The sequence below is a fragment of the Pieris rapae genome, chromosome Z (genome assembly GCF_905147795.1).
Source record: "Pieris rapae chromosome Z, ilPieRapa1.1, whole genome shotgun sequence".
Classification (NCBI taxonomy): domain Eukaryota; kingdom Metazoa; phylum Arthropoda; class Insecta; order Lepidoptera; family Pieridae; genus Pieris; species Pieris rapae.
Genome location: NC_059534.1, coordinates 2,910,751 through 2,930,197, shown reverse-complemented (window position 1 = coordinate 2,930,197; position 19,447 = coordinate 2,910,751). Strand labels below are relative to the sequence as shown.

Genomic DNA, 19,447 nt, shown 5'->3' with positions numbered 1-19,447 from the left:
AATAACAGACTGATATTGTCAGTTAGCTGTCAAATACAACGTGCTAAAGTTTTTTACTATCGACTAAAATTGCTTATTATAAATATAAATAGTTTGAATTATCGAACGGTTCTGATTACCAGCTATATTAAAATATATTATATTAATAGTAAAACAAAACCTATAAGTTGTTCTTAAGTTCTCTCACATTTATTTTTAAGAACTGTATTGTATAGTAGGTACATTCTTTTATTGAGACATTTCAATAAATTAAGTTAGCCTAGCACGACTTCTAAATTATTTCCTTTATAATAGTTAATTTCTTTTTACTGTCAATAATCATAAATCCATGACAGCGGCGCGCTCGTACCGGCCAAGAAAAGTATGTGGCACTGTAATAAGATGTTCAGTTGTCAAAAACCTTTGTTTCAATGTACGCGCGCACGTATTTTTGACGTATGAGGACTTGATTATTGTTTTTAGTGCCTTTGTACGTCAAGTACTATATTTTTCTGTTGTAAAGGCGAAAATATTAAGTTAGCGAATGTGCTATGCGAAAGAATTCAATACAATACGTTTTGCTATTTACATTATTTGCTTAGCGAATAGCGAATTAAGATAATATTTCGATTTAACACATGCATTAAACAATGAAAACTGTTGTTGGAGGCCGAGAATTACGTTCCTAAATAATTGTATGGAAATGGAAAGACGATCAAAAAAGTTTTATAGATTGTCTTCTGTCTGTGTGACTAAGAGTTAATATTAATAGCTGAGCGTAAAGTGGTTGATTATATTACTAAACATTTTAGAAAATTATTACCAGTCACAGAATTTCGCAGTTAAAAAATTCTGCGCGAACGTCAAATTTTGTCGTTTTTCAGATTGACCTGAAGACGACTAACAAGACCGCTGAGGAATGACGCCAGGGCTATGCGTACGTCACACGCGTCCCAGTTGTCGACGACAATAACTCGTACAAGAAATACGAAAATCACCGCATTCTCCTCGATTAAAGATCCAATGACAACGTCTTGAAACATTTTCATTATGTGTTTTCAAGTTTTGCAATTTAGTTTAGTTTAGTTTTAGTTACAATTTGGTAGAAACTTTTCCGTGATTTTTTTGATCAAATGCGTAATTGTGCAAATTTAGGAATTCTGGTTTTGAAATTGTTTAAGTCATTTCGTACTTAATATATCTTATGAGATTTTTTTAATTATAAGTTTAAGGTTATAGGATTTTCTCATACAACGACAAGGCAAGTTAGTGGCAACGAATAATCCAAAGCGGGTTTTTTTACCTTTTTTGTATTGCGATTAGTGTTCATATCAGGGAATCCGTCAGTAAGATCCAAAGACGCAACTTAACTTACTTTTTCATTTTGTTATTTAATGTTGATTTGACATGCGATGACGTGTTCAAATGATTTTTTATAGTTTTTTGTAAATATTTTTTTTGTATATTTTGTTAAATTACTTATTTTAGTGTTCATGTTTAAATTTAAATATTTTACATAAATATCACAATGCCTCAAAGAAACTAAATAAACAACGCTTCGTACAAGCGGCAACATACAATTTACGGTAATTTTTGAAAATCGTATGAAATTTGCCAGACTCGAGGTTTCTTTGAGATGAACGCCTGCATTCATGGTCCCACACTGAGAGCTGATTATGGGACTAGTGGTGTTTTAGGGTTTTGTCTTTCGATACATCAGATACGGCACAAGTCTTGACCTCAGACTAGTACAGTTTACACTCCATATAACGTCAATACAAAAACTCCGTAAAACGTCGGAAAACGATTTTCCTTAACAACTATCAATCCATAGGCGCTCGCTACAGTTATCACTGTATATATTTTACGGAAGACAAAACTTAATTTAGAATAAGGTATTAACCAAAGGTATTTGCATTTAAGTGTACCAATGTTTCAACATTGTATGTGTTAGAAAAATATAAAAAAAATCCACAGTTCCCACATTTTTTTTACCTTATATTCTGCCTCCACAGATCTTGTGCATTATTTGTTTAATTTTATATACTTACGCTTTACTCCGGTTCCCCTTGTTAATTTAAGATCTGAGATTCTATATTGAAATGACGGCTGTACTCTCGTAGGGACGTGAGGTTAGGAGTAGACGTGCGCGAAGGGTGGTATTTTTATGATTAAGACCGTATACCCAATTTTTGTCTTATTACTTTATAAAGCCAGACTGTCAAGGCTCAAGAGGAGGGGGGGGGTCATGACTCCTGGTTGCGCTCGTCGACATGCACACTATTAGTCTTTCTACTGACACCGTTAGACCTAGTGGAGCAGGACTTTCTACACGCTCCTGGCCGGCCTCGTGATACCTTAGCGAGTGTGTACAGCCGCCATAATTTCGCCTATTACGTGAACTGTGGGTTACAAAAAAATAGTTGTTGTCATTCGATGTTTAATATAATTCTTAGTATAATTTTTGAAGTCGATACCTCGGTCTGCTCAATTGTCTTTAGACTAAAACTGGACCATCGAATAAATGTAGTTTTTGCAGTATGTAAACATTCAGTGATATAAATTTGAAGACTGAAATAAATTTTCACTTAAAGGCTCAAAATGGATGTAATTCTAGTTTGAAAATAGAATTCAGATGTATCGATTTCAAAATCCACGCTTAATTAAATGACTAGCCAGTGTTGTACAAATATAAGCTAGTAATATAGGTTGTGCTGACGGACTGATGTAAGAGACTGACGGTGAGGCGTTTGACTCGGGTCATGCCATATATGGTAACCATAGGTAACGAACAATTTATATTAAATTCCGTAGGGGAAATTTGTGTATGAATTTAACACATAAACATCGCCCATTGAATTTCTAAATTTATCAATCCCGGAGGGACAATTTTGAGTCAATATTAAAATGTATTTTATATTTCTCATATATGATTAATCGAGGTCGTATTAGAATTATTTAAAACTTAATATTTACAGGGAGTGTGTGTGATTCGAGAATCGAATTTGTATACACTAGTTATTCATTTAAAATGTAGCCAAAGTTGTTAGCCGTATAATTGTGACTGATGTATTGATGTTCTTAGGAATAAGCTTCTCTTCTGCTTTTCTATGCCTTTCATGCATTAAAATTCGGGGTAGAATATTAAAAAGGCTGGGTAAAGACATATAACAAAAGACTACACCAACTTCACAAGAATGCATTTATTTCGAATACATTCGAAAAACAACGATGCCCCAAAGCCTAAATTCAAAGCTAAACCAAACAATGTTCACAGACCCCGATGTTATGGCTTTAAAAAATGTGTTTTGGTGTTCCATAGTTCCTTCAATATCAAATTCACAAATTATAACTGATGAAAGGGAAGGCTGTCACAACTTTGTAAAGCGTTACGATTACGTCACAGGGGCGGAGGGGGTTTTTGAACTACGCGAATCGGCAGATTGATTTTTTTTTATAAAACGGGGCAAACAGGCAGGAGGCTCACCTGATGTTAAGCCCATGTACACTCTCAATGCCAGAGGACTCGCGAGTGCGTTGCCGGTCTTTTAAGAATTGGTAAAAATTTCAATAATATAAACGCGATTAAAATAATAACCAAAGTTTTAGAGGCTCTCGCCATATGTATTGTGACTTAAGTGAAACTGGTCACTTGATGGTAAAGTAACGCTTTACTAAGGACAAGGGTGGGTCACAGTTAATGTTACAGCGTGTTTGTCAAAACTCCAAAACTTGCGTATTTGCTCCCTGACATCTAATTCAATCTATGTTATTAATCATATTTGCGTATTAATATGCAAATTTAATTAATAATTTATACACAGATCGGGTATAAATTCCTTTCCGGATAGTCGATTTGAGCGAAGCCGCATATATATATAATTTTCTTTAATACCACCCCTTTACGAATTAACATTTTTTAAACTGCAATGTGGAATTGAATACGGTATTAAAGAAAATTATATGTATTAAATCGGATTATGTAATACCTAAACATATATTATTAAATTCGTCTTCTGCTTATGCGCTGTGGAACTGTTGAGGTCTTATTTCTAAAGCTGTACGCATATTGCATCACCTAATCGCAGTAAGGCGGAGTTAATAAACTCGTCGAACAACTTTCACGAACTTATGTCCTGATCCACAACTTTCCCCAACCAACAAACTCTGCTCTATGTTTATTGATATTAATCAAATTTTCATATTTGTTAAACAAAGCACGTCGATTACGAATTGCGCTCTGATAATAGATGTCAGTACAACGACTTATCACCAAAGACGATGATTTGTATTTAGTTTAGCCATTTATGTGCATTTTATTATTTTAATCACAATAGTACACTTTAAGAGATATCCTATACAGTTTTATTTTTGTAATCTAGAATATTTATACATTTTTGAAGACTTTATGTACCTATAGTTTTACCTAAGAAAAGTCTAGTTTGTAATTTAAAGAAAACGATCGAATCGTTATATTATTTAAGCGTTATTGTGTATTGCCATGTTAAGGACGTAATATAAAAGTTATATATCCGCACAATAGTATACCCTGATATTATTTTTCTAATAATTATGTTACACTAAGTTACTAGAGCTGAAACAATGTTAACACGAACAATTTATTTTATATAATACTTGTATGGATATTAATCTGCGCGCGATACATTTTTCCTACCTAACTATTCGAACTACTCATGTCCTTCGCTACAAACTGTTCCTGTCTTAGCAAATAAAAATGTAGTTAAATGTCTATCGTTATTCAAATATGTATTCGATGTAAAAAACCTTGTTTTATTTACTATCCCTGACCAATTTATTCAGTACAACAATTGTACAGATTATTACCTGCAGCTGAACTTCATGGGCGGTGGTATCACATAACATCAGGCGAGCCCCCTGTTTAAAAAAAATAAGAAGCAATTTATTTACCAAACTGTATGGCGTCTATCCCTTAATGTACCCAACATCATTTCTCTTGGTAATGGTGGGGTACAATAAATTGGAAACCAGACGGGTCCTACAGTTGGCCTACTACGTACTGAAAGTCTTGAAGGGTGAGTGTGCAACCCGAGTGTACTCCAAGAACTGGGGTTCTTAGTACCTGTGGGATATGTGCAACGGCGAAGGCTAGGTTATTTGCGATACCAAAGGCAAGAATCAGTCTGTTGCTATTGTTACTATGTACTACAAATATGTCGAATATTTGTTTTTTCACATAGTGAATTCACAGTACCGATATTGTGCATATTATGTGTTTAATGTTTATGTACTTTATTATATATTATTAAATAAATGTTTCTCGACATTATCGTATTGGCATAGGCTGTAAGGGTAATGTGTGTATTACTGAAATAAATAAATTTCATCACTTAAATAGTACCCAACATACTTCATAAAAGACCATTCCCGTGTAATAATAAATTCTCTCTCACATAATATATATATTATTTAGTTTCTGTCGGCATAAAGTTCCAAAAACTAAAAGTTTAACATAAATATTATTCAAGTCAAAAAAATAAAATACGTTTATTTTGGAACATAAGATCATCAAGGTATCACTTATTCCACGTCATTAAATTTGCCTGCATCGGTAAAGAAGACAGTGGGTGTAGGCTGGCGTAAAAAACTCTCGGTCCTCTTAAAAAAAGCAAATCATCAAACAATACTACAATATTCTAAACTTAATTTAGATGTACGGTTCCCTTGCATATACACGAAAACATGTTTTAGATCCAAAAACAACAGCATCGGCAAACCGGTTCATCTTCAACCTGTCTACTAAGCGTAATAATCAGGGAATCTGAGACTAAGAGAAGTGTTATACATAATATAATATAAAACTTTATTATTATTACATTCAATACGACTATGTTAGTGTTTGACAGCATATTGTTGTCTTTAATAATAATCGGCTACTGGAGCTGAGAAAATATTTTGACGTGTGTTCGACGCCTGTTCAATAATCAATATGTAATTTTTTGTATGAATTTCGATAAAATACAGCCACTTTAATGTTGCCTGACAGACAGTCCCTTGTGTACAGGCTGTTTCAGGGCAGAGGAATCAGTCACCCACGTAGTTCCGGAATGCTGTAGCTTCCAACGAACAGAAATCCTTCTAGCAGTTGGTAATTCCATGACCAACGAGAGGTATAATGGACCAAATGAGCGTCAAAGCCTGGAAACTGAGTCCATACTACTATTACATTCTTATTTAGAAAAGTTTTCTGCTTCTTGCTTATTTTGATTTAGAAGGTAATAATTAAGAGATTGTTACATAAGTTGTTTATTAAAGAAATGTACACCTGGCTTATACTGTAAGCACTACTATGAACAAATTATTAATTTTACAGAATTAATTAATTAGGACAGTGATTTTGCTACTTACTACTACTACAACGAACTTTCACATCTTTGCAAATTACATAAGTTACAATATATCATAATTTCATATGTAGCCTACAATCTGCGGCTACGAGAAGTGTGATGACGTCATAAATCCGGGCTTTCCGAGTGTTTCCGACCACCATTGTGGTCTACGGTCTAATCAGTCTTTAAACATGTCGAAGTTTCTTCCTTTCAGTGGAAGAGAGGAATCAGTGTTTTTCTAAACTCGCAGCGTTTGCCTTGTTAACCTTGTGGAGTAAGTATTGATATAATAAATAAATAAATACATAGGTTATTTGGTACCGGGTCAGTTCTCATAGGAAATCTGTTCCACTGGTTAGAGTCGAATTATTGATGTGCACTCGATAAAGTGCTAGCGACTGATGAACGATTTTATTTTGTGTTTTGCACGTGCTGCAGTAACTTTCATCGTTAGTTGGGATCATTCGTTTGTATTCACCGAGGTGTATTGAGGCAGAATTATTTTAACTGAACTGGATTGGTCCGATAAGTTCGGTATTTATTTATTTATTTAATTATAAGTAATCTAACAGCTTACTTAATATATAATATTATACAAAATACTAATACAATACACAAAGCCAAAACAGATTACACAGATTAACAAATTATGTATAAAAAAACAGAAAACATGCATTAAAAGACAAAGTTACATTTAAAAGAAAAACAAAAGAATAAAATTAAAAAACTGCAAAATTAAAAAACAGCAACAAATAATACTAAGAATTTATTAATAACTACTACTTAAAAAAATCGGAGTCTTCCCGCTTCTCCAAGTACTTCTTGACATCTCTCTTTTTGTGGTATAAACGGTAAGTTTAAGTGAGTCAAAGTTTATTTATTTGTAACAGATACCAACACTTTTTTTACTCGTAACTAGTTAACTAACTTTCGTCAGAAGCCAAAATAGTAAGTGTAGTAACAAACGAATTTTAACACATTAAACGGCTGAGGATATGTATATTCTGTGAGACAAAAGGCAACTGCGTCATCATGTTCCAAACAAACCATGGCTTGCGCTGATTTTCTGCCAATCCTTCCACAATATGTATTTGAAAACGAAAAATGGCCAAAAAAAATCTGCGAATATTATTAGTAAAGGTTCTATTGTACTGTCAGTGAAAAATCAATCAATATGTTGTTGTTCTATTTATAGGATGTAAATGATGTAGCCGATATAGTGACGGAGTTGTCGATTGGCGTGGATTGGGATAATCCCAGTAGATTTCAATCAGATTCGATGGCTGCGAATTATTTATGACATCCAGAGCTATTTGTACCTTAATACAGATATTTGTACCTTACAGATAACTGAGTTGTGTCCGCGGCAATATGGAATATCAAATGATGTCAACACATTGATTGTGAGTGGTCTAATTGAGACTTCAGTCAAGCTAACAAAGACTTATACAGTAACATGTAAAGTTAAATTAATCAAATTTTAATGAATGCATTCCGAGTTATATTTGCTGTTAATAAAAAATATATTTATTTATGTTATATTACGTATTTGAATGGTCAAAAACATCGCAGCATGCCATTGTTTGGTTTTACACTCTCTACTTTTAAAAATTACGTTTATATCCCCTATAAACCTTAGTACCTATTGACAATCGTTGCCCTAAAAGGAGCAGCAGATGGCGTTGCGCCATCAACATGATTCAATGATGGAGGTCCTTCTGGTCCCGGTAAAAGAGAAAATTTCTGCAGGACAGCAGTTGTAAACATGAAGATGTTGCATTTGGCCAGAGCGTCGCCGAGGCATCGGTGTTTCGCCAGTCCAAAGGGGAAGTAGTGATCAGGTAGACAGACTTTGCCATCTCTGATAAATCTTTCCGGTTTAAAGGAATACGGATCGGGGTACAGCTTTTCGTCCATCAAAATATTTGTGTAGTTTGAAACGACCATTGTGTCCTGAAAAAAAACGTTTAACTTTTAATTGGCTTACATCAATCACTAGACTAGATGAAAATTGTTTTGTTACAATTATTTACGTTTCTGAATAATAAAAGATAGCATTTAAATCTTTTTTGGCCCGATTTATCGTTGCATAGAGGAAGTTAAAATTAATAATTTCAATTGTGTAAGTTTGAATACTAAATAAAAGAATAAGGAATTAATAATGGTATATCTGATATATAACATTCTCGTGTCACCGTGTTTGGATTTAAACTCCTCGGATAAGGCTCGACCGAAGTTCGTGAAATTTATTGTGCATATCGGTTAGGTTATATTTACTTATTGTACTATTTTTTTTATTTTTATTTTTATAATTTTAACCTTTAAGTTATACCCTACGGTCAACCCCTAGTTTTTAATTAAACTTATTACTTGGACTCGATATAGAGAAAAATTCACCGAAAATTTAATAAAGTTTTCATTCCAGACAACCAGGTTGCACAAAAACGGTAAGAGAAGCAAAATCACATTAACGAGAGACGAAGTTGGAGGGGGCAGCTAGTAATTATATAAATTATAATTTATAGGATTTAGTTCCTACTCTGCTGGCTTCCGTGTTTGAGTGTCAGGCATACCAAAAGTTTAATTTGGGTTGATTGTAAAGATAAAAGGCACATACACCTAATTACATAATCTAAACAAAAGCATAAATATCTGCCCCGTCAGAAGGTGCGGTCAAAAATCCTAAATTTATGACAAGTTCTCAAAAAGAGATTGAAGAACTGTTGATAAAATGTTCACCACGATTTTATTAGTCAAGAATTCACAAGATGCTTGTAAGGAGCTATTAAAATGTAAAATTAGAATCATTTCATTTAATGTATATTTCTTTTTTTCTGACGTTCATAAGTGTACATTATGTTACCTATATGAATAAATGATTTTTGTTTTGTTTGTAAATACCTAACTACCTAATAATAATACCTTTGGAATTCGGTAACCAGCTAAGGTGGTGTCCTGCATAGCACGATGAGGAACACCAAATGTTCGTCCCATGAAATGACGAACGCTCTCGTGGACGATAGCTTCGTTGTATGGCATGCTGAAATATTAAGTAATACTTAATATATGTAAACGATATTTCGGATACTTTTTTTTACTAAAAATCTATGGAACTGAGTACGTTTTTCACCAATAGATGGTTTTGATCGAGGAAGTCTGAAATATCGGTTTTGAATAAATTGACTATAACATAACTTGTTTTTATGTAACCCCTGGCAGGAGCCTCACCAGGTGTTAAGTGATTAACGCATACACAAACACATTGCCACAGGACTCGAAATGATTACTGCTAAAAAGGTATCATATAATTGCTAAAACACAACACCTATTCAGCATCTAGGTAATTACTAAACTAAGCTCGGTATACATATTTAAATTTGTTTCATGTGCAAATAACTGTGAATAATCTTTGAGTACAAGAAAGAAAAACTTACAGACTGTGAAGACTTACAAATAAGAACTTAAAACATATCGCATTTCAGAAGAAAGTAACAATAGTCTTATAAGTGTTTGAATAGCTTATTGGTACAATATATATTTTTTAGAATCGAAGGCACAAATATTATTGTAAAGTTTTCAAAGGCATTAGGAACTTTATGAATAAAAATAAACTATTCTTTGAAAGCTTCTTAGAGAATGGTTTTTGAAATAATGAAGTAAAATCTTCGTGTAAAAGCAACATATTTTAACAACTAAATAATTGTAAGTGTACACATAAGACATTCAGCATTTTCTATATTGTTTTTATTAGATTTAGATATATAAATATATAGTGTTGGCCCACTACGTACTGAAAGTCTTGAGGGGTGTAGTATGTAACCCGAGTGTACTCAAGAACTGGGTTTCTTAGTACCTATGGGATATGTGCGATGGCGAAGGCCTAGGTTATGTGCGATACCAAAGACAAGAATCAGTCTGTTGCACAGATCTCCGTTATCCAGGACAACTATCACACTATCGATATATTTGTATTTTCTGAATTCACAGTAGCGATATTGTGTATATTATGTATTTAATTTTATATAACATGTACTTAGTTATATTTTATATTTTTTTCTAGAAATTATCGTATTGGCATAGGCTGTAAGGACCATGTGTGTATTTCTGTTATAAATAAATAAAAAAAATATATTAAAAAAAATGTAATAATCGATGTTGGGAATAATAATGATGTGGAATAAATAAATAAATAAACACGGAATTATTGGTTTACTTACTTCAGCTTATCCTCTAAGGTGGGACGTCGATCCCTACCAACAACTTGATCAATTTCTTCCTGAGCTTTTCTTTGCACCTCTTGATTTCTAACCAAGTAGCTAAAGCAAAAGCTCATACTTTTTGCTGTCGTTTCAGTACCAGCCATAAACATATCCATGCACATTGCAACCAACTGCCCCTCTGAGTAGGTTGGCTTATCGCCAGGTTGGTTCAACACTCTTATGTAGACGTCCATGAAGTCTTTATCCTCGTTACTTGGATGGAATCGTTCTTTGTGGGTTGCTATTTCATCTCTCAAAAATGCCCACAGACGCTCGTGTATTGCTACGAAGTCTTTATACCCAGATGCCTTCGGGGCAATCACACTCAGTATAGGAAAATGACTGAATGCACAACCAACCATATCAATAGCAGCGAACAATTCAAATAAGAGGTCCTGAAGCTTCACCATCCGCGGATCGTCTGGTTCATAACGAAGGCCAGCCATCATTGTCCATAGGGTGTTTAAAATGTACGTGTTGAAAAAGTTGTGCATGTAAAGCTCTGCGGAGGTTTTGTCTCCTATTGCTTTTGACAGATCCTTAACTAGATGTCTGGCTTCAGAAAATGATATTTCAGACATACCCTTTCGACCGAAACCGAATTCTTTCAAATGTTTAATAAGGAAGCGCCTCTGTTCTTTCCATAGATCACCATCAGTTAACATAACACCTTTTCTTTCACCCCATGTTCGTGTTTGATAAAATATTCCTTTTGGGCGTCCATCGATGTCTTCGTTGTAAAGCATTTCTTTATTTGCCTCCAGACTGTTTACCAACACGATTCGGTCCTTACCAATTTTGATTCCTACAACGGAACCATCATCTGAGTACTTATCCGTTACTTCTTGTATACATTTATAAAGATAACCACATTTATCTCTGATCCTTTGTATTTCATGTGCACAGCCAAGTATTGGTAGCCATCTTGGACCAGGCGGAAACTTGGGTGGTTTGACAGTGTCTAAGTAGAGGATTAGAACAATGATAGCGATGACGACTAAAATTGTTAACCACATCTGCAACAAAAATCAGACTATTATAAGCTTTGTATATTTCTTGCATGATAAAGGATACTATAATTAATTAAAATAAATTATAACAAACTAAATTTAATTATTTTAAAAACTGGTGTAAGTTTAAATCTTAAGATAGGATACACCGATCCGACCTATCAATGTATGTATCGATACAAGCTATCCATGGACGATCGGATGGGCATAAATGGACACACCTTTCTCAATATTTGGTTCAAGTAGGCAATCTCGGATGGGCTGAGATAGGTTATTGGGTTTGGAAGTTAAACATATATATTGACCAATCAACCGCGGGAAATAATAATTAGGTAGGAACTTATTCAGAAACAACGTCATCGGGTGTTATGACTATCGGTTTTACGACCAAATATGAGTAGTTCCTTTGATGTCGCTATAATAGATTTTGACTGTAACATAAACTACGTGTTCAATTGTTTTTTGAAGGTAATGTTTTCAAAGGGTAATTTCCAATGATTATACCATCTACGATAATTCCAAGTATAACAATGAAATCACAAGACTCTAACCTTCATGTCGAATGATTTCTCTCTAATCAAGTATTTATGTTTAAACATGCGATTTGGTATAATTTGCAGTTTAATATAACGTAAGTAAATGTTATCTGATAAATTATACTAGAATTAAAAAAAATAGGTGTTTTACTTTAACACTAATGTGTTTAAGTGCCGTAACTTTGGATCACTGGCACACACACATGATCACAAAAAAATTACGTATCGAATCAAAAAACGACTACAAAGATTTATTGCTAACTAAAGTATACAAATTGTGTTGTTTGTTTGTTCCCTTTTGTAAATCTTTTTGTTATATAATGTATCATGTATTCCATCTGTGGCTATGTTCTCGGTGTATTTGTTTGCTATTATATGTATTTTGTGTTAGCTGTAGGAGTACAAAATAAATAAATAAATCCTATAAACTCCCAGTATAGTATTATACTACAACGGGAAAAATAGGGAGGTGTTACACCTTTATCGAACATCAATAATCTAGATTGAATTGAAAATTTACGAATTAAAACATGATTAACCTACATTTTCCTTAGAACTACTGACGACTCGCTTCGATGGGTAGGAAAGTAAGGTGCGTAAGAACCGGTAACGTATGAACCGGTAACTACAATGAATATTTATATTTGGGTTGTGGGGAAATGGCGAAAGCATTGCCGTGCTCAGCTCTGAGTTTTAAAGCCTAATGGTCTAAGAGCCCGTGGGAGGTCGTCCTTCACCGATCTGATAACCAGATGAGACGTATTTTTTTATTAAATATTTTTTATAAACAAATATGCCTATAATTGCTTGCCTATCGAAAAGTGGTACTGGCTATTTTTTAAAAAAATAACTTTTATCGATTTTTTTTCATCACCTTCATCCTTTTGATAACCAAATGTAATTTATTTGACTGAAAGTCTTTGATACACAGAATATGCCTAGATAAGTTAGCAGATCGATGGAGTCACCTATTTTGACTTACCTGTTTACACCTGTTTGCCAGTTATACACTGAAATGAGTAGGCAAGCATACCTAGGCCCTTGAGATGGGCCCTCAGGATTCGCCAGGCATTCTCCTGAACACTGCGGAGTTAGCGTTTGTTAGCGCTACCCCTAATTTTGTTAGTTATAAGCTCATATTTAAACGATTAAACCCGTTTCAAACAAAGTGTTTAATTTAACATATGTTTGAACATATATCGCCACCGAACTTGCCTTAACCCTTGCCTTTGAAAAGGATGAGACCATTCAAATTAGTATTCACATTAGTCTGAAGTGCTAAACTGTAAAGAAAAATAGTACAAAAGAACAGAGTGTTAATAGAGACTGTAAGTGTTTTTTGACAGTTTCTTGTTTTAAATAACGTTTTTAGTTTTGAATTACTGATTAATACTTAACTTAATATTTTTTTGTATTTTTTGGTATTTTTATTCGTTCATTGGTAAAAACAAATACAAAATACATTTTTTAATGAGACAAGCACTTAGAGGCAAACATGGCATTCATGAAAAGCACATACAAATATCAATCGAAACAAATATTAATCATATCAAATTATATTTGCCAGAAACTAGCAGGCAGCAATCAATTTCTACGCAGTTCAATTTCGATTCTTTTAAAGAGCCATTCGAACTTCAAATATTGGATGCAAGATTGGATAAGGGCTTGAACAAAATTACTGTGCGACTAACGTCAAACGAACTTGTGTGAATATAGTCAAGTGGCAGTTCGTTTTATTCAGTGGCTCCCAGGTGATATTGCCTCACACTCATGGGATGGAGTATGCACAATGGGAGAAGTTTAATGTCACGACAACAATATAAATATCATAACTAGCTGCCTAGTCCAGCTTTTGAGTACATATCAACATGGAACATTTTGCTATGCTACCCGAGAGATTGTTCGGTTGCCGGAAAGAAAACATTATAGGTTTTCTGTGAATTATTCTATATAGACCTCAGAGTTCATGTAATTATGCTTATAAGGAACATATAAAAATTAGAGGTTAATTGTAGTGGGATGAAAATTATGAGTGAATTATTGTGCTGAACACCCCTTATCGCTTAAGGGTTCGAAAGAAAGATAGTAGCCGATTCTCAGACATAATAAATTTCGTAAGAATCGGTTGAGCCGTTTCGGAGGAGTATGGGAACTAACATTGTGACGAGAATTTTATATATATAGTGATATTCTATACAATGAAAAGGGATTATTAAAATTTGTTGAGAATCTGTTGTACTTTTTTCGTTTTATTAACCATTCAATTAAGAAGGACCATTTAGGACTGCGTTTATTTTGAGTGGGTTTCAACTCAGTTACTGGATAGGGGCAGTCAATATGAACGCTTATACATATAATCGTACTTTATTATATACCATGATAAAATATTAGTATGTAATATATAAAGGACAGAAGGCGCTCATATACTACATATAAATGACAGTCTCGCGAGTGCGTTGCCGACCTGATTACAGTTTAATATGCTCCTTTGAAGTCATTTTTTTTGGAAGACTGGAAGAGCCTTTGATAGATATGTCTATTTTTATTTAATCACTTGCTCCACAGTGTGGTTAATACAGAACCTTATTTCTTTTTTAAATCCCGCGTTATGTAACGTAATTTGACCTCAAATTATATTATATACCGTCTTATATACATTACAGTAAATGTAATCATATATGCAATAAATATTACATGTACGAGGACCTGTCTTTCTAGAACGAATCGAACATTTGTGGTAAAACTACTATAAGGACTAAGTATATTTAATAATAGTTAGTTTTTTTTTAATTTCCGTTCAATACTACAAAGATGTTGTCTCCAATATGTGGTTCGGTCAATTGAGATAAAAAAGAAAGTGACTCGCCTCAATTAGGTGTTGTTTTATTTTATCCAACTAAGCCAGGAGCAGTTAATTTGGTTTTTTTTTTCTTGTTTAGTTGTTTGTTTGTTGTTATTCATTCCTTGCTGGTTAATAGAAATAAGTGTAAACAGACTATGCTGGTATATCAAATAAAACTCTCCCATACAAATAATGAAGGCATCCAATATCTAAAATCGTTTTGGATTTTTAATAATACCTTTATTGAAGTCGATTAACACGAACTCTTACTTACTCTGTATATTACCTAATACAGACTGTATCCACGTTTCTAAATATACTGAAATAATACCAATGTTCATGTAGATTTTTCTATTGCTCCCAATATAGAGTCTAATGCCAAATATCTAACGTGATAAAACATGAAATATTTCAAGCCAAAAGTCTTAACCGAAAACCGAGTTAATACACATTAAAATTAATAAAAACGTCATTATTTCTCTCCGCGAACAAAGTCGCGTATATTATATAAAATTCAAAAATATACAATATATGTTTCGCGAAGAGAAATTTTCTGTTACACTGTTTAACTATATGTTGACACACTTTCACTCTCATTATAGGTAGTACATAATATCATTCGCCGCTTGCGCAATAAGCATTACATAGATCGCAAAATAAATATATTCTATACATACCTTTATATCACTGTTTTGGTGAACCAAAATATATATGCGCGAATACGTGAACTTCTACGATTGTCAGATTCGCGAGTGTGGCCCGACACTGAAAAGAAGGGGAAAGACAAGTTTTTAGTGTATTACTTTTACTTCTAAGCGGTTTATGCTGTCAAAAAAAGCGATTCCAGATGCTGCGTATTTCTTTTTAATTGAGCTAAGAACGAGTATATTTTAATTTAATGTCAGATAAAAGCGTTATGGAGGGATGAGGAATTGTGGTTCTAAGTATTTTCTATTTTTAGTTTATTTATAAAATATATTTATATATTTTTGTAATATTATTTTATTTAAAATAACTAAGGGTCAAGTGAGATTTTAAATTTTTACGCGCAATCTTGTGGTTTAGCTGAACATTAAAATAAAGTGTAAAGGCGACTTATATAATAACTTCACAGTAAAATTATTGTCAATGGAATTATTTAAGCGCTACCTAGTGCGGTTGCATGACAACAACAAAGTAACGTATGATGGGGGTTTATGAGTGAGCAAGTTTAAAACACAAGTAGACGCCAGGTGGCGTTATTTTTAATCAAATGTTGCCATCTAGATTGAATAAATATATTTTCTTAACAATGTGTTCAATCTAAAATTACCGAATGATAAACACACGCTCAAACTCAATATACACCTATGTCAATCCATTTTTTACTTTCTGAGATAGAAATCTTAATCCAAAATTTAGTAAAAGTGTTTCAATAACCAATCGACGAATAGTAATAGCAATCTGTCGATACAATCTATCCAGTAGGTCGGTCGGATCGGTGTATGTGGAGTCCAATCTGGATTTTAACTTACACGAGTTTTTTTAAATAAATAAAAAGCTTTTCAATATGTTTTAAATATATACATGTATATATTAATATTACTTCTTCGGTTTTATTTACTTTATATGGTTTATATTAACTATCAAATATGAGTGTAAAGAGCGAAGAGTTTGCAATCTATTCGTTGCCAATAATGGATTGTCTTCGTATGGTTTGGTAATAGAAATGCAGATAGGAGTTCGATCGACTGTCTCGGTCTGATCTCAGATTGTTTTTAATCTGAGATCACGGGACAGTATAGCAAAATGTTCCATGTTGGTATGTACTTAAAGATAGGTTAAGGAAAATTACATTCAGGAAAAAGTTCGTAGCAGCTAGTTACCTATAATTGTCGTAAATCATAATATTTAATATTACTAGCAAACTCCGCCAAGCGTTGCTGTGGATAAGGTTGTTGTTATTACATAGTAGTAAACTATTCAAGGGAAACGGTAGGAGAACCTATGTGAAAGCTGTCTGTGTCTGTGAAACGTTGGTAATTTTAACACAGCGCCATCTGCTAGAATTGTATCAAACAATAAACAAATAATTTGCAATAAAATAAAATTGCGACTATAATTAAAGATCTCAGCTATCCTATCTCTTGAGTTGGACCAGACTGCTCACGGTGTGCCAATTTAATTTAAAATCGGTTAAATAGTTTAGACAAACATCGTGACAGGAGATTTAAATAAGTATATCAAGATATACATAACAATACCGCTTCTGTGAACTCTGCGAAAATATACATATTTCGATAAGATCGGCGACAGCATTCAGTACAACGCCTTTGTTAACGAGGATCTGTGCCACAGACAGATTATCTACAGGACACTATCGCATAAGTGGAAATAAGCTTAAAAATACTACAGCTTAATATAAATTTTAATGTTTTTAATTATGTTTTTATACTAATAGTTGTACATTTACCCTACAATAACGAGCAATTACCTCAAATAACCCGAAAGTGCATTTTACAGATTGAGAGGTCAAGCTTTTGACCTGAATTTTAACGTTTATTTCTGCATTTTTTGACCTCGTTGAATCTAAAAAACAAATTAATTTTAAATACATTTGGCTCGAACTCTATAATTACTTTTTACAATTTAATTATTTTTTAAATCCTAAATTCACTCAGATTCACACTTTGTCAGTTCGTTTCAGCTTATCGACGTCCACAGGACATAGGCTCTTCCCTAGATTTCGAGTACGATTGATTCCCCGCACTGCAAATATGTACCGAAATCTATTACAGTACCTACTACAATACATGTTATTGCTCCGTGCTCTGAGCACTAGAGTTAAAACAATTTCGTCACAACCTGTCAGTCATTACTAAAGTTTTATTATTATGATCGTGGTGGAGGTTCGTTCGTTCTTTTTATGTGTGCATTTTTACGCGCTCGTGAATTATGTGCATTAGAATCAAAAAGTCGATGGCATGGGTCAAAACAGAAGACATTCTTTTCAATTTTTCGCAACAGTAAGTTCAAGAAAGAGAATGTGACTGCATGAAATTCAATCTAGCATACATTCAATATGGCTAATAAATAATATTATGTTGTTATCACTAAAGAACATGGCAAGTGGGCGGAGATGTCATTGATCCTTTGGAAGATGGGACAGGCTTTGGAATGTGATGATACTTTAACACGCACAAAAAGCAAACACGCTGTGGTGGCCGCACAGTAGGTGGAAAATATCAAACGGCTGAAATATAAGAAACTTTTCTGCAACTTTAAATAAATAAAAATAAAATACGTTTATTTTGGAACATAAGATCATCAAGGTATCACTTATTCCACGTCATTAAATTCGAACCTGTAGGCATCCCTACTCATCGGCAAAGAAGACAGATGGTGGAGGCCGAGAGAAAAAGCCGGCGTAAACTCTCGGTACACTTTGATTTTGTGCCATTTGGAGTGGACACTCTTGGGCCGGGGTTAAATCGCCTCACTCATCGAATAAGTATCGCAATACAAAAAGGAAATGCTGCCAGCTTTAAAGGTACAAAGGAAGAAAACTTTTTAAATTTGTTTTAATATACTTCTAATCAAATTAGTTTTATAATTTATATGTAGGTTAAAAAAAATTATTACTGTATATTTGATTGTTAGGACTTAATTGTCTACAACACTAGTAAATATTTAAACTAAGGTAATGTTCATTAGCTGTCTATGACGTGTTCCACTATGTTTGCCAATATAATGTCTTGTCTATTAATAAAAATAAAGGAATATGTCAGGCCTTTTTAAAGCTAACAGCTACGATACGTTTTCGATCCAGGATTGTGTGTATTCAGCGCGAAGTCTCTACTTAGAACTTATGAATCTAATCAATAAAGCTCACAGCTTCAAGCTTCCCACAAATCAAATAATATCAATTGTAATTTCAATTGCTTTGTCTCAAGCTTAATAATCGATATGTCTATAATCCTGAAGAAAAGAGGCTTTACTCCAGAGTTAGAATTAATCCTAATTCGCTACATGCATCCTTAGAGCACTTAATTAGCGAGGATCATAATTAAATTATTAATGCTAAAAGCTCCTCTGATGGAAAATTGCATGTGTGAGGTATTATTATTTATTAATACTTGGTTGCAATAAGATAATAAACTTGACAAAATCAAATGAGACCATTGTTAAAATAAAAATGTATATATTATAAATTAGATAAGGTAAGCGACAACTGCAAAATATATATTACTTATAGTTATTTACGCAAAACTAATACAGGAACAAAAAATAAAAATAAAAAGGACACATAAAAAATAAAATATGCACATATATCACGACAATTCTAGATCAGTCTCACGTCACTTAGTGCCAAAGTTTGGGATACGATGTGGACAGGTAATGTTTGTACAATAGAGATAAGAAAGATAGAGAAGGAGCTAAGCGAATAGGGAGAGGAAGTGAATTCCATAGCCTC

General features: G+C 33.4%; 2 protein-coding genes across 5 annotated transcripts in view; one reads left to right on the top strand and one right to left on the bottom strand.

Moving 5' to 3' along the window:
• The window catches only part of LOC111003402 (alpha-1,3-mannosyl-glycoprotein 4-beta-N-acetylglucosaminyltransferase A), a 46,232-nt gene extending 41,693 nt beyond the window's left edge, over positions 1 to 4,539 (top strand). For all 4 annotated transcript variants that reach the window (XM_022273880.2, XM_022273878.2, XM_022273881.2 and 1 more), the window contains exon 12: positions 864 to 4,539. In XM_022273880.2, the coding sequence (XP_022129572.2) occupies positions 864 to 902 (39 nt within the window). In that variant the 3' untranslated portion in view covers positions 903 to 4,539. The remainder of the gene's footprint in view (positions 1 to 863) is intronic.
• Positions 4,540 to 7,118: 2,579 nt separating this feature from the next.
• On the bottom strand, positions 7,119 to 15,756 carry LOC111003399 (probable cytochrome P450 303a1). The gene is made up of 4 exons (XM_022273871.2): positions 15,672 to 15,756; positions 10,565 to 11,622; positions 9,270 to 9,387; positions 7,119 to 8,300 (listed from the first exon to the last, which is right to left on the bottom strand). The coding sequence occupies exons 2-4, from the start codon at positions 11,620 to 11,622 to the stop codon at positions 7,983 to 7,985; spliced, it is 1,494 nt and encodes a 497-aa protein (XP_022129563.2). The 5' UTR covers positions 15,672 to 15,756; the 3' UTR covers positions 7,119 to 7,982.
• Positions 15,757 to 19,447: the final 3,691 nt, after the last annotated feature.